At 38.4% G+C, this 14,082-nt stretch overlaps 2 protein-coding genes across 3 annotated transcripts in view; one reads left to right on the top strand and one right to left on the bottom strand.

Moving 5' to 3' along the window:
• MCPH1 (microcephalin 1) overlaps positions 1-14,082 on the bottom strand; it is a 90,135-nt gene that overhangs the window by 28,734 nt on the left and 47,319 nt on the right. The gene's annotated exons all lie outside the window — the stretch shown is intronic.
• Positions 7,061-14,082, top strand: part of ANGPT2 (angiopoietin 2) — a 42,150-nt gene continuing 35,128 nt past the window's right edge. For both annotated transcript variants that reach the window (XM_010185923.1, XM_010185931.1), the window contains exon 1: positions 7,061-7,345. In XM_010185923.1, the coding sequence (XP_010184225.1) occupies positions 7,061-7,345 (285 nt within the window). The remainder of the gene's footprint in view (positions 7,346-14,082) is intronic.

The raw sequence follows: 14,082 nt of genomic DNA, 5'->3' as shown, positions 1-14,082 counted from the left end.
ACTGATGGTAACCTGTTTAAACAAGTGCTGTATTATGCTTTGCCCAGTATGGAAGATAGATGGGGCACAGCACTTAACACTGTCAAAGATATTCAGCAGTCGAATTGTAATTTCCTTAATATTAGCTGTAATTTCCATGTTAATTTTGAACTTGTGCTATTGGAGTTTAAGATGTAATTACACTTGTCACCAGCTAAAGTTTGCTGTCATCATGTAACTCTGAAAAGAATGAGTTGGGGCACTATAGCCAAACAATATAGAAATGTTAAGGGGGAAGGATGCATAGCAACTATTCTTCATAATCTTGAGACTCACTTCCTACTTCTGTATGTGGATGATTCATCTTTCAAATATTAAAATAACATTCACTATTAAAAAATGCTCACAGAGAAAGAAACTACCATCCATCCTACAAATGGGAACTTCATTAATACATTGTGAGAATCTTCTTAGATATCTGCATACATTATTTGTATAGATTATGGTTTTATAGATACTTGTGCATTCTACGTTAGATATCCCTTGAAAATTTGGATTGACAAAAAATATCACTATAAAAATAATGGAACAATAAAACCTAAAAAGCATTTTGCATTTAACATGGTTTTGGAATGTGGAAATGATAATGACAGGAATTTCAAAAAGCATTCATTCATGTTATCATAGTTGCTCAAGATGTTGCACAAAGTCCCAATCTAAATGAACATGACCAATTATAGTTTAGGTACAGTAGTACAGTTGCAGCTACAATGTACTAGGCATATACAAATATACAGATGTAAGTAAGTACATATATAAATATGCAATTTCTTTTAAAGTTAATATAATCTCAGTCAAAAAGCCTTGAGCAGATACTATATAATAAAAGTGGGATATCAAAATAAGTATATAAGTGGAAAATATGGTCATGTTAAATATCAGATTAACTGAGAAAAGACATCCTAAGTATAACCAAGACAGCCCAAGAAAGCCAATCCAGTCAGTGCCTGCAAAGTAAGCAATGAAGCTGACACATTTGGTAGAAGAGGTGCTGAATTTAGAGCTTCCAAAAATGAAAAATAATTAGAAGCAATTAGGTAGATAGTCTACTTGCATGGAACTCTAACAGTTGTCAGAAGCTACCACTAAAAGAGGCAGGACTAATGTAATAAGCTTCATAAACAAGTCACATTTCAAATGTTATGTTACGTTCAAATTAAATGTGTTGATGATGAGGATCAGCGCAGGAATTTTAGAGACATTCATGAAAGCATAGTATCAAAAGGGAGGGAATAAAATACCAAAGAAACGAAGGGATATAAACATAACTTGCAGATTACAGATTTAAATGCATTGAAGAATGGTGGCAATATCCACTGTGAAAGAGAAAAAAAGGACTAGCATGCAAGCATTTCCAAGGGAAGATGCAAAGTCTGGTTTTGGCCACATTATGCTTCCACTCATGGCGTGACATCTAGGAAAAATACCATGTACTGAAATGATGGATTCGATGTTCCAAGGCAAGATGGGAACAAACAGACTGAGTCACCAAGACAGAGTGGTAACTGAAATTTTCAGTGGATCAGATTATTGACCTCTTGTCCCTTCAGCAAAAGTACAATATGAGAATTACTGGGTAAATACCCTCCCTTGAAAGGAAGGGCACTCAAAAGAGACATGAGGGAACATGAGAGACAAAATATAAAGACAACTACGAATTCACATGAAGTTACACCAGATGTTCTGAGTGACTGGAAATCAGCAGCAGCTGAGAAAGTGAGGGGAATCCTGAGGTTTTGTTAAAGAAGTCACGAGAGATCAGTGGAGAAGTTCTGACCAAATAAAAAGGGTAATAGGCAAATGGTGGCAAGAGAAGGAACGATTGGCAATTGAAATTATTACCAATAATTATACAAGTGCTAATGAACTGATCTGTGGGTCTTGATAAAACAATCTGGTTTGGCTTATAAGAAAACATAAAAATCTGGCAGTCCTCTCTTTCAAAGAGAGCATAAGATCTCAAAACAGATAATATTTTAAGCAGATTAAAAATCTAGTAGGGTCCAAGATCCTGTTCCCTGTTTTTCAAGTTATGAGTTCATGAGTCTTGTCCTTGTTGACATTCGTTCCTGAGAAACATGCTAAAATACTCCCAGTGAAAGATAATATTTTGAAGCCAGCAAATGGAACTACCATAAACTAATTTAAAAGTACCAGGAATCAAAGGTGGAGACTAACATTGAGTGTCAAAATGTGAAGAATGCAAATACCAGGAATGTATAAAATACTTCACTGATTTATTCCAAGTTTCAGATAATTTTTCATCTCAGATTTGATTTTCAAGTTCCATATTATTACAGTACAGCACTGTCATTTATATATGTAGATCAAATATCCCTACAAGAATGCAGCACCAAAACCTGCTTGTTTACATTGTTCTGCCTTTATTTTGCATATATTTCATTATGTATTTTCCCTTGCTAAAACAAGACAACTGCTGAAATGAGAACTTTCTTATCTACTAAAGCAACATCTTGAAAGTCTTAGGTGGCAAAGTCAGCAGAGAGCAGACTAAAGCCAAGTCAACATTTCCTTACATTACCTCAAAAACTTCTATGCTTCCTTCTCTATCAGAGATCTCACAAGATCTCTGTATTTGCCTGTCAAACAGAAGCTGTGCAGCTCTAAGTAAAATGATAATTGGAAAGATAATGTTAGTGGTATTCAGGCGTCTCCCTCAAAGCCGCTTAGTCATATGCTGTATGGAATAAAAACAGGATTGGCTGAGTAAGGGAATTTACTGTTTCCCAGGAAAGGAAATTGCCTGCAACACAACTGGCAAAACGTTCTAAATGTTTAGTTTTGACAAATATACATTTCAGCTCTTCTTATAAGGTGAGTTTTGTAGAGTGGGTATCTTCTTTCTAAAAAGGTCCCGAGCCACTATTTGCTATTTTATGTCAAATATTATATACACTCAGCTATGAAGCACGCAGGAAATCACAGGCTAAGCAGCAATATTTCAGTTTGCAGAATAAATGTACCACTCTGTATCTACCTCAGAAATAAAAGACGAAGAGAACAATGAACATGAAAAAAACACTGAGAGGAAGCAACTGGTCTGATTTACAACTTTGTACTCAATTTCATACTGGCATATATAAGATTCTATGCCAAATTATTTACATTCCTTCCTACTTCAACAGGTCTAACAATGAGATGTTCCCTCTCATAACTGATGGGAGACAGATCTTCCCTGTCATTCAGCTTTTCTGGAATAAGCCCTGCCCTGCAAGCAGACTTGTTATCATGCCTCTGAGGCTCAGTAACAAGGCTGTATCCAGGCATCTTCCTTCCTCCTTCTCAGTTTTCAAGGACAAAAATGCATTTAACTTGCCTTACTTTTCACACCAGCTTTCTAAATTTAGCTGTTACTACTTTCTTTCCCCCTGAACTCTGACTGGCTTTGACTCCCCGGGGAGGCAGAGAAGACCACTTCCTCCTCCACAGCTGGGAAAGCTGTTCCCAAAGGGATAGAAAGGGTGAAGGATCACAGTCAAATGCTCCAGAAGATGCACCAAATACGGCACTATCTGGTAGGGAAGGGTTAAAGGGATGTATATTTAATTGGTTGGCAAGGTGAACGCGCGCTAACTTTCTTGGGCAGTGGGAAAGAGCGCTTCATTAAAGCAACATGCATCCATTGGACTCAGATGGGGAAACGGCAAAATCCTCCCTCAGTTGTGTGTGTGTGTGTGTGTGTGTGTGTGTGTGTGTGTGTGTTTTGGGGGTTGTTTGCCAGTTATTGCCCCTACAACCTGGAATTATCAGGGAAAAGTTGGGGAAAACATTACCATGGTGATGAGAAGCAGAGCAGAGGAGCTAACTGCTGGTACCGGCTGTGCTGGTAAGGGTCCTCCATTTGTGTTGTCACTTCTCAGAATAAAACCTACACTTTCCACACCTTTTCCCTGAACTGCTGACAGCTGCCATAGCAACCGGCCATTCATTCATTCATTCAAAAAACCCCCAACAAACCCACAGAAAAACAAACCCAGCCAAAAAACCAGTAAAAGGTGAACTAGTTTCTCTTTCCAGTATTCCTACAACCAGAGTTCTCCCTAGTGGAGGTCCAAGATACAGCAAGCCTTGTTAGGCAGTCTCCAAGTTCAGTTTTGTTCCTGGCCCCATTACAGCTCAAGGGCCTCCCGGGGTCATGCATTGGCCTTCCCTAAAGGAAAACAGACTCCAGTTCAAACCTTTAGAGACACTCCAGTCTCCCCTCAAAAACCCAGCAAAACTGAGCTGCCAGATTACGTTGGGCATCTGACTCACCAGCATGGCACACACATGGCAAGCTTCACAGCAATTCAAAAACTGTCGATTTAATCTAGCCTTTCATGGAAATCCTGACTAACGAATTATCAGCATTCATTAAATCCTGTCTTTTATATATGCAGAGTCCCTTGAGTAGTTGTCTAATAATTAAAACCAAAACCCTTGAAAGGCTACACTCGTCAGTCTCAAGTTTCCCTTTAATGTTTAAGGGATAAAAAAAATGCATGAAAATATAATCAGAAAAAATAATATTATCTTCCAGTTCCTTGTCATTTAGAAGAGAGATGGTTTCAGGGCTGGCTCATTCTTATTTTCAGCACTACTCTATTGAGGGCCCTATATTCTTTGAGATAGCTGTGAGAAGAAAAGACAGCAGGGAGCGGACCAATTTTGACAAGTACAAGTCACAAAAGAAAATTCTCATTGGACTTAGAAAATTAATACAAATTATTCAAATAAAAGGTAATACTGATTTTGAATGTCTGGGTAGATACCTAGAAACGCTTCTCACAGTCTAGTCTATAAATCTAATCCTACATGCTGTCCTCATTACATAATAGTAGGTCTCTCAACTACCTCGCAAAGACTAGTATTCATGTGGAATTAAGCATTATTTTGAAGACTTCAACATACTGAAAAGCAGAAATCACTATGGAGAGTTTTTGAGACTTCATTAGCAATGCAGGTAGCTGTCACATCAATTTGCTTTGCTATTGCAGTACAAAGTTGAAGGGATGGAGAATGCAAAATTTATACGCCAAACCCTACAAATATGTACATTTGTACATATTATTTTCTAGAAAATAACCTTGACTGTATCCCAAGTTTCAAAAATATTCCTTCATTTCGTCTAGCTGGAAAGACGAACAATGATAGATGAACCCTCCACAGGAAGAAAATCTGACAGATTGGTTCCACCAGTAGCAGTTCAAATATTATTTGAGCCTTTCTGGAAGTCTCCAGAATTTGATTTTAGAGATTTTCTTTTCCAGAGGTAACTATGTATTATGTAAAGAATCACAAACAGCTTCCAACATTGGAAGGCATGCCTTTGAGCTGCTACAACTATTTTTGACAACCCCTGAACACAATTTCCACAGTTGAAAAAGTAAAAGCCACATTAATACACTGTATGAAATACAGCAAGCTGTGTAAGAAAGACTGTCCTAACAGATCCCAAGGTATGTTGGGATTTTCCTTGTATACAACAAATGTTGGTCTGTAATTCATGTTAGTTTGATTAGCATGGCATTCCCTTTGTTTATTTTAATTAAGAAAAAAGCTATCGCTTCCAGATCCCGACCTAGTAAAACTCTCAGGCAGTTTGTCTTCAGAAGTCAGTATCCTATCATGCTGGTTTCAAGAAGACATTTTCTAAAACAGAAAAGTAAACTTTTCCAAAATTTCACTGGAATCAGCTTTTTCCCAGGGTTTGGCAAGTTGGTTAGTAATTTTCCACGTTTTCGAGATCACTGATCATTGCAGAGAACATGGGAGTGAGAAGCAGGGGAAGCTCCTTTTTACTCTTACATATACTTTGCAAATACTTACTTTATTAGATTCCCGGCCCCCCCCCCTCTTATGGGTATTTCCCACTTCCAAAGGCATGGAATTGGGCTAGGGAGAGCTGAGGGGGTAACTGTTGTGCAGCCATGCCCCTTCCTGAGGCATGCCTTACTGCCACCGCCTGTGCAGTTATTCCCTCTTGCAGCCCCAGCTGACTTGTGATCTGTAACTCTTGCTGATGTTAGCACTTCCAAAGTTAGCCATTTAATACAGACAGAAAAAGCATTAAAAAAAGAAAAGCTTGAAAACAATTAACTCTGGAAAGACATGCCTAAAAATGAGTGTTCATATCAGAGATTTGGTAAAATACAAAGCCTGTGTTCAACTCAAAACTTCTAATTAAAACCCCTCTCTTGTTCTCTTTGCAAGGATGTGCCCAAGAATGCTTTTGTATGCTTAGGACGACGTCTTTCTCCGTAATTATACAATACATTAAACACAAACAAAATTATACCTTGGTTCAGTGCATTTAAAAAAACCCCAATCTTTAAGAACAAACAAGCCCAGGAACTTTTTTCTTTTTTTGGACAGTGCTTAAAAATGATTACCGCCACAAATAATTTACAAGCATAGTTGGAGGCTATCGGCACTGATTGCTCTGTCTAGGAACTTCTTAATGAGAGCTGCGCTGCAGGAATCCGCAGGGGTCCCAGTGCCGCCAGCTCCTCCTCGGGGTTTCCTCCGCGCCGCTCCGCGCCCGGACGGGCGCTCTCCCTGCAGCTCGCTTTGCAAGTGACCCCCTCCGTTCCCGCCCCCCTGCAGGAAGGCACTGGCCGAGCCGGGAGGGAGGAGCAGCTCCACTCCACATGTCTGCCTGCTCGCATCAACTTATCATATAAGGGGAGGGAAGTGATTGATTTGGGTACCGGCGCCCAAAAATCTCGCCACGGGCGAGGAGGAGGAGGAAGAAGAAGAAGAAGAAGAAGGAGGAGAAGAAGCCTCAAGGGCTCGGGGGCCGCATCCCGCAGCTGCAAGGGCCTGTGACAGCTCGGGCACGGCGGCGGAGGAGGAGCGGGCCGGTCTGCAGCCTGGGGACAGGACGGTCCCTGCACAGCCCAGCCCTCGGCCGGCGGCACATGGCAGCAGGGCGCTGGGCTCCGGCGCAGGTTAGCTAGGTCTGGGCTCTCGCCAGCGCACCACGGCACCCCGGGGCTGCTGGGTCAGCGCAGGAATTAAGATGCAGCTGACTGGTTACTACTTTTTGGGCTGCAGTATTTTCTTAGCTTCAGGATACAACTCCTTTAGTAAGAGCATGGAGGCGATAGGGAAGAAGCAGTACCAGGTTCAGCACGGGCCATGCAGCTACACCTTCCTTCTGCCCGAGACAGACAACTGCCCATCGTCCACCTCCTACGTGCCCAACGCAGTGCAAAGGGATGCGCCTTTAGATTATGATGATTCGGTTCAAAGACTGCAACTACTTGAAAACATCATGGAAAACAACACTCAGTGGCTAATGAAGGTAGGATAATTTCAATTCTAAAAATCTCGTTTGCACTATCTTGTCATCTATTTCATTGCACTGTTTTCTTCAGGCAGTTTCTAAATTAACAAAATTTAAACTAAATTTTTGAAATATCTTTCAATCTGAAAGTTGTTTTGAAGTCTGAGAACATAACTTTACGGACTAGAAAGGAACAGAGAACTGCACTGTTGTGCAGAGCTGGTGCTTTACAGTTTGTCATTACATGTGAGTTGCTTGGACAAACAGTAATTGCATACGCAGGCCAACTGCGAGCATGTCTGAAATTTCTGACACGAAAGAACCAGCTACTGGTTTATAATTAACTGACAAGGGCTATGTATCTCTATGAAAGAATACAGAATGTATCTTTATCCGAGGCATGTTTCTGAAATTTCTGACACGAAAGAACCAGCTACTGGTTTATAATTAACTGACAAGGGCTATGTATCTCTATCTAAAGAATACAGAATGTATCTTTATCCAAGGCATGTTTGAAAAATGTTATTTGAAATAAGATTTCAAAACGTGCATGCAGAAATTAACATATTAAGACCCACTGATAAAGAACTGCAATCCCAAGAAAGGGCTGCAAGTCTGACTTGCAGGAAAATTAGCCTACTGAAGTGATAGAATTTCAAGAAAGTTCATTAGCGGATATCCTTTGCATCCTGTAACATTTCCACTCAAATATACAATAATCAAGGGAAAAATATTCTGGAAAAGGTGTTGCAGATGTCACATAGCTTCCTTTAATGCAACTCCATTGTAACTAAGGGAAAATGACATGTTTATTGTCAAAATGGCAACATTTGTAAAATTATACCTGAAACAACAGAAAAAAGTGTGTACTGTATAGGTTCTTAATATTACTGCAGAATAAACTTGATCACTGCTCCACATTTTTAAAGAAACTTTCTTGATTCTAAATGCTATACAGGTCAATAGGTTTTGATTTAATAAACCTTTACTTCACTGGTACCTGAAAAAGTGTGATAGTTTAATTGCATAGTAGATTTATGAGTGTTTACATCTCATACCAAGATGCCTATCTTCTAAGCAATAAATATTTTGAGGACTTAACTGAGCAGTTGACATGGTGTCTCCAGATAGGTGCTCAAGTGATGTCATAAGAGTTTTTTTTAAAGAAAGAAATACTCGTTGCGAATACCGAGAATTCACAATTCTTGATGACGAGTAGCCACTTCTTACATGACTATAACATAATTTTGTATTAGGGTTCAGTCATCAGTTACAAAGTTACAGAACTAGCATGATATAATCAAGGGAACCTGCTCGTCAATTTGTGTGTGAGGAACAGAAGGCACACGTGAAAGCAGACAGCACTGGGTTTTCATCTACAGGAAAACGAACCTTGAAGCTTAAATCCAAAATGCATGCACTTAAGGGCTGCAGTGTGGGCCTGTAAATCTGTCTTTTTGGGTTTAGGATTCTTAACTAAGATAACCAAATAATGTCAGTTCAGTAGCTTTTGTTTGTTTGTTTTTTTTAATCTCACAGGCAAACATACTCTGTCCACTTACTTACCTTTCTACTTATTAATTTACAATGCTCACTATTGTGATGTTAAGACCAACATTAACAGATGTGCAATGCAGGATGAAAAACACACAAAGTAATACAGCCTAATCTACCCAGCTGCTAGGCAATTTCCTAACATAAATAGTAAAATCACCCACAAGACTCCAGCGCTAAATGCCACTTAAGTAGGCAAACACAGTATCATAAGTGGCATCAGGTAAACAGAAACCACTAAGCAAATTCCAGCATCCTTATTTAGTAAAAACTATGCTTCCTCCTGTCAGTCCCTGGGAAACCAGTTACAAGAGGAATGGGATGAGTGCATCTAACCCATTCTTTGGGGGATCAAAAGGCAGATTTTCTGTTTTACGAGACAGAGAAATGTGTCTTCTATTTGAGCAAAGCTTTCCAAATAAGATGCTTTTATAATACCCTGACTTTTTCTAGCTGTTCCACAGCTAAACATCCTGTAAAATAACTGCTGTTTGCCTTTTTCACTATTTTAACACCTGCTCTTTATGTCATCTGTTTTGTTCACAAAGGGACTCCAACAGAAGTAGCTTTTCCTCAGATTTGCTTTCCTAGAGACACCTGGTCTGCAAGTGAAGATGAAAAGCAAACAATAACCTTTAAAGTTGCTTAAAGAGTTTACTTGCTGTTTTTTTAAGGTTACTGATTCTAGGTTCATATTTCACCTTACCAAAATGAAATACTAGATTAGTCAAGGCATGGAAAAAAAATTGTTTACTCAGTTTTTATATGGTATTGACAGTGTGATAGAAGATTGATTCTTAAAAATAGCCTGTCATTAATTTTTCAGCAATTGCACAAAAAACTGCATTCAGTCTTACTTTTTTAAGAAGTTATTTTTGCTCATTTAAGAGGCAGCACCTATTTTGTTTTGAAGCTGTGTAAAAGAAAATACATTACAAACACTTATTGTGAGTTAACCTTTAAACGTTGTTCCTGAAGTACTGCACATCCCCGAACGTTTTTACACTCCTCCCTCCCCCTCCTGCCTTTAATCCGTCAACTAAAGGAAACGTTCTGTTTCTGAATGGACGCTGGGCTGCATGAATGGAACAGCATGGGAAGTGTGTGCTTCAGCTGCTCAGTGGACAAACACAATGGGAAGAAAATGAGTTACGTAGGTCCAGGTTCTTTTCTGATCTCCCCCTGCACAGAGAGCAGAAGACTTTGTCCTACAATTTAAATTGGTTGCTGCTTCATGAAAACACATTTTTTTTGGTCTGAACTGCATTAATGCATTATGCCACCACTGTTCATACCATACATAAAACTGAAGAGTGTCTTTTCAAAAGCTGATTACGTTTAAGCGTTCAGATGATACACCAGAACTCTTCCACCTAATCCAGTGTTTAGCAGTAAGCCAGTAAACGATGCTGTAGAGCAAAGACCAAAACCCCAGATCAACTCTGCAGCAATATACCTGAAATGAACTTTCTTCTTTGATTTCCCTACCTTGGGATCAATTTGTATATTGAAGTGTGAGATTTTTAAATGTGTGTGTGGGCAGGGAGAACAAACCTCCCAGTAATGAGATTTTTCAATTAATTTGAGAGGATAGCAGACTGGTATACAGCTGAGATACGTATATACATTTAAAGTTTCCAGTCTTGTAAGTTGACTATTATACTTTAGCATTTTTTTATATAAAAACAACATTGGGCTTTCAAATATTCCTAGAAGACAGAATTGCCTTGAATTCCACAATTAAATGAATCTCCATCTGAATTAATGGCAGTTTTACCATTTGGATCACAGCGCTCCTACTCAAGCAGCTGCATTTTTACAGGTTTTATGCCATCGAAATAACTGAATGCTAACTTGAATTTACGTCTTGGTACATAAACCAGGATCCTATGACTCAGGAGATACGACTGTCCAAAGCAACAGTGAAAAAGAAACGGGTGATATTTTCTTAGTCTTTCTTGTTATAAGCAGTTAAAAGCAATGTATGATCAAATTAATTATAGCAATTTATTTGTAGTTTTTTAGCAGATTGAAAGACTAGAAAATAAAAGTTTAAGCCTAAGACCAGAATTTCATCCTGAACCATCCCAGCAGACTGGGAGGAGGACACTTTGCTGCTAGAGATGCAATATCTTTGGATACTCTGAACTGAGATTCGTTTTAACGTGTCATGTTATCCTGGAAGCTAAAACCCCTTTGTCATGTTGAAATGTGCTTCCTGAAGCACAACAAATTCAGATGTTTTAAGATGTACAGGAATGAATGCATATAATTTTTGATGAGTGATTACCAATGAAAGGTTATAATTATTGTCATACTTGTACTGAACTTCGTATCTGAAATGCGAAAAGCTATTCTGTCATCCAAAACATCTGCACACAATGGACAAGGACAAATATATTGTAGAATGTTGGATTTTGAAGTACGCAAGAGATGATTCCGACTCTGAATCAAGAGCTGCATTCCTTTCTTAAGTAATGCATCTGTTTTCACTTATTGTGAAAAGTGCTTGTTTCTGTCATTCAGCTATGTATTTGCTAAGCAAAAGAGGACTGGCAGGACCGAAAAGAAAATGCTTTTTTACTTTCAGAATAGTACATGTTGTCAGGTAATGCTTCTGTGCTACTGTAAATGATCTGACTATGCAGTTTATTGTCATATCTCTTGTAGGTAAATTTCTGTGAAAGGATCTGAAATGACACTTTTTCATTTAAAAGTTGCATTGTAAAGACTGTTTCGGCATCATTCCACAAATACCAAATTGGTGATACAGGTATGAAATTGTACAAAATCAACAAAGGGGTGTAGATGTTTTCTTGTACAGATCTACAGGACAAAACTCAAGTTGGAGCTCACCATCTCCAAGATGTTATGAGTAAAAAGTGTGATAAACAGAGGCTTGTTTTACTGAACTAGTCTTTTAACTAGCAGTCAAGATATGTTTTCATGTGCTTTGTTTGTTATTAATATGATGATAATCTTACAGACTTTGACTGGTCCAAACAGCAAATTGGGAGACTTTCTCCATTTATTATTAATATCAAGTGCTTTATTTGTCGTCTTTTTTTCTCACTCAAGTGTACTTACAGGAAATAAACCTGGAGATGCTTGAGTTGACTGTTTCCAGTCCTTTTTGTTTACATACCCACTTAACATACAAAACTTAACAGCATAAACTTTAGAATATCTTAGAAACTTTTGCAGAGAGGCTGAGGTTCGGAATGGTGTTTCTTTTACAGATTATCTTTTTATTGCTCCTTTTTTGTTGTTAATTATGAACAAATTCAATAGTGTGCACCTCCCCAGAATTTATCAAGGGAAACAACCGATATCATTTGCTTGATTCCTAATCACAAGAAACAAGCTATCACGTATGTATTGCTTCTAATGGAATACGATTTTACATAGCTTTGGCTGAAAGCCAGGATGGGGGCAAAGTAAGACTATCTTTCTCCACCATTACTGTTATTATAGAGCTAGACATGCAAAATGCTGCTAAGTGATTTAGAAGATGCAGTGTCAGACCTTTAGATCAGGGTCTACAACAAAGAGGTGCTACTCTTGGAGCCTTCTCTGGAGCTTAGCAAACCCAGAGTTTCATCAGATGAATCAGTCTCTCTTAATTAGCTCCCTAAAATAAGTTCAGTCTTTCTTTTTAGCCTGAAAGAGAGAGAAATGGAGGAATGGAAAACTTAAAATAAATCCCCCTTGAAGGGGCAGATTTATCAGCATTGTGGAAGAAGTTGCAAAAGCTGGCATGCTGCACAGCCCTCATCCTGGTGTACCACTTTGGCACTAAAGTTTGTAAGTCTCAGAATCAAAAGACAGTAAGTAGGAAGTAGAAATGTGGAATATGTGACAAATATTATACAAATATATAGATAGACATAATACTTCCCACTTGTTAAAACACCTTAAATACAATAGTTGAATCACGACAGATGGCCTTTCTGCCATCTTTCGGCCTCCCTTCCTGCATCCTGACAAAATCACAGCATCACAGAATGGTTTGGGTTGACAGGGACCTTCAAAGCTCATCTAATCCAACCCCCTTCTATGGACAGGGACATCTTTCACTAGACCAGGCTGCTCAAAGCCCCATTAAACCTGGCCTTGAACACTTCCAGGGGTGAGGCATCCACAGCTTCTCTGGGCCACCTGTTTCAGTGTCTCACCATCGTTACTGTAAAATAATTCTTCCTGGAACAGAACATGCAAGTTGTAGTTCAGAGAAAAAGGGTTCTGGCATCTTGTTGGCAATAAGATACTGATGGGAGTCTTAAGGATACCTGTACAGACTGCAGAAGGGAAAGTTGGGAGAAGATGGCTCTTAAATAAAAAAATATTTCATGTATGTACTAGTATATGAAACAAGGATGCCACACAGAAAATATTTTGGTAGTCCAAATGCTCACTAGGAAATTTCTCACTGGTATTAACAGCTAAGCCACTGAGAAAACAATCTCTCAGTGGACCATACTATCAATATAATCTTCAAAAAAGGAGAGCTTCTATGGCACTGAATACGAAGGTTTAGAAATAAGCACAGACAATTTTATCTGCCATTTTATTTTTTTAATTTCTCAGACTAGCCAAATATAAATTACAGGTGAAAATAATAATAGGAACATCAGATAATTTCATAGGGCTGAGCATCTCGGGGAAAAAAAAAGGTATGACACAGTAATTTAATACTTAGAAATGCCTAAGAGATACGGTATATTCCACAGTGGAACAAATTAAACCAAATAACCTCACACACAGAAAAAGTTCAAAAATGCTTTACAACTGCACTGGAAATACTGTGATCATTTCATTTCCTTTAACAGACGTACCTCTAGGAAATGAGGCAGAGGAAAAAAGAATTGAATTTATTCTCTAGTGAGAATAAATGAAATACTGTTTGGTGAACCTAAAATCTATTTCACATAAACCAAGCTCAGAGGAAATGTCAAATAATTCTTCACGTTACAAAATTCAGATCCACATTTTGTATTAAAAAAAAATCCCACAAATAGAAATAGATCTGCAAACACTCACTGTGTCAGTTTTCAAGCTGCCTAGGAAAATGCATTACTACTCCTTAAATGCCTTTTTTCTAAAAATAAAATAATAAAAGCTTACTAAATTCCAAATAATTGCTGAAAATCCTATTAGTTTTTATCTGTTTGTGGAACAGGTTAACCCCAAAATTAAGACGT

The sequence above is a fragment of the Mesitornis unicolor genome, unplaced genomic scaffold (genome assembly GCF_000695765.1).
Source record: "Mesitornis unicolor isolate BGI_N332 unplaced genomic scaffold, ASM69576v1 scaffold12470, whole genome shotgun sequence".
Lineage (NCBI taxonomy): Eukaryota > Metazoa > Chordata > Aves > Mesitornithiformes > Mesitornithidae > Mesitornis > Mesitornis unicolor.
This window is presented reverse-complemented; position numbering and strand designations above follow the sequence as displayed.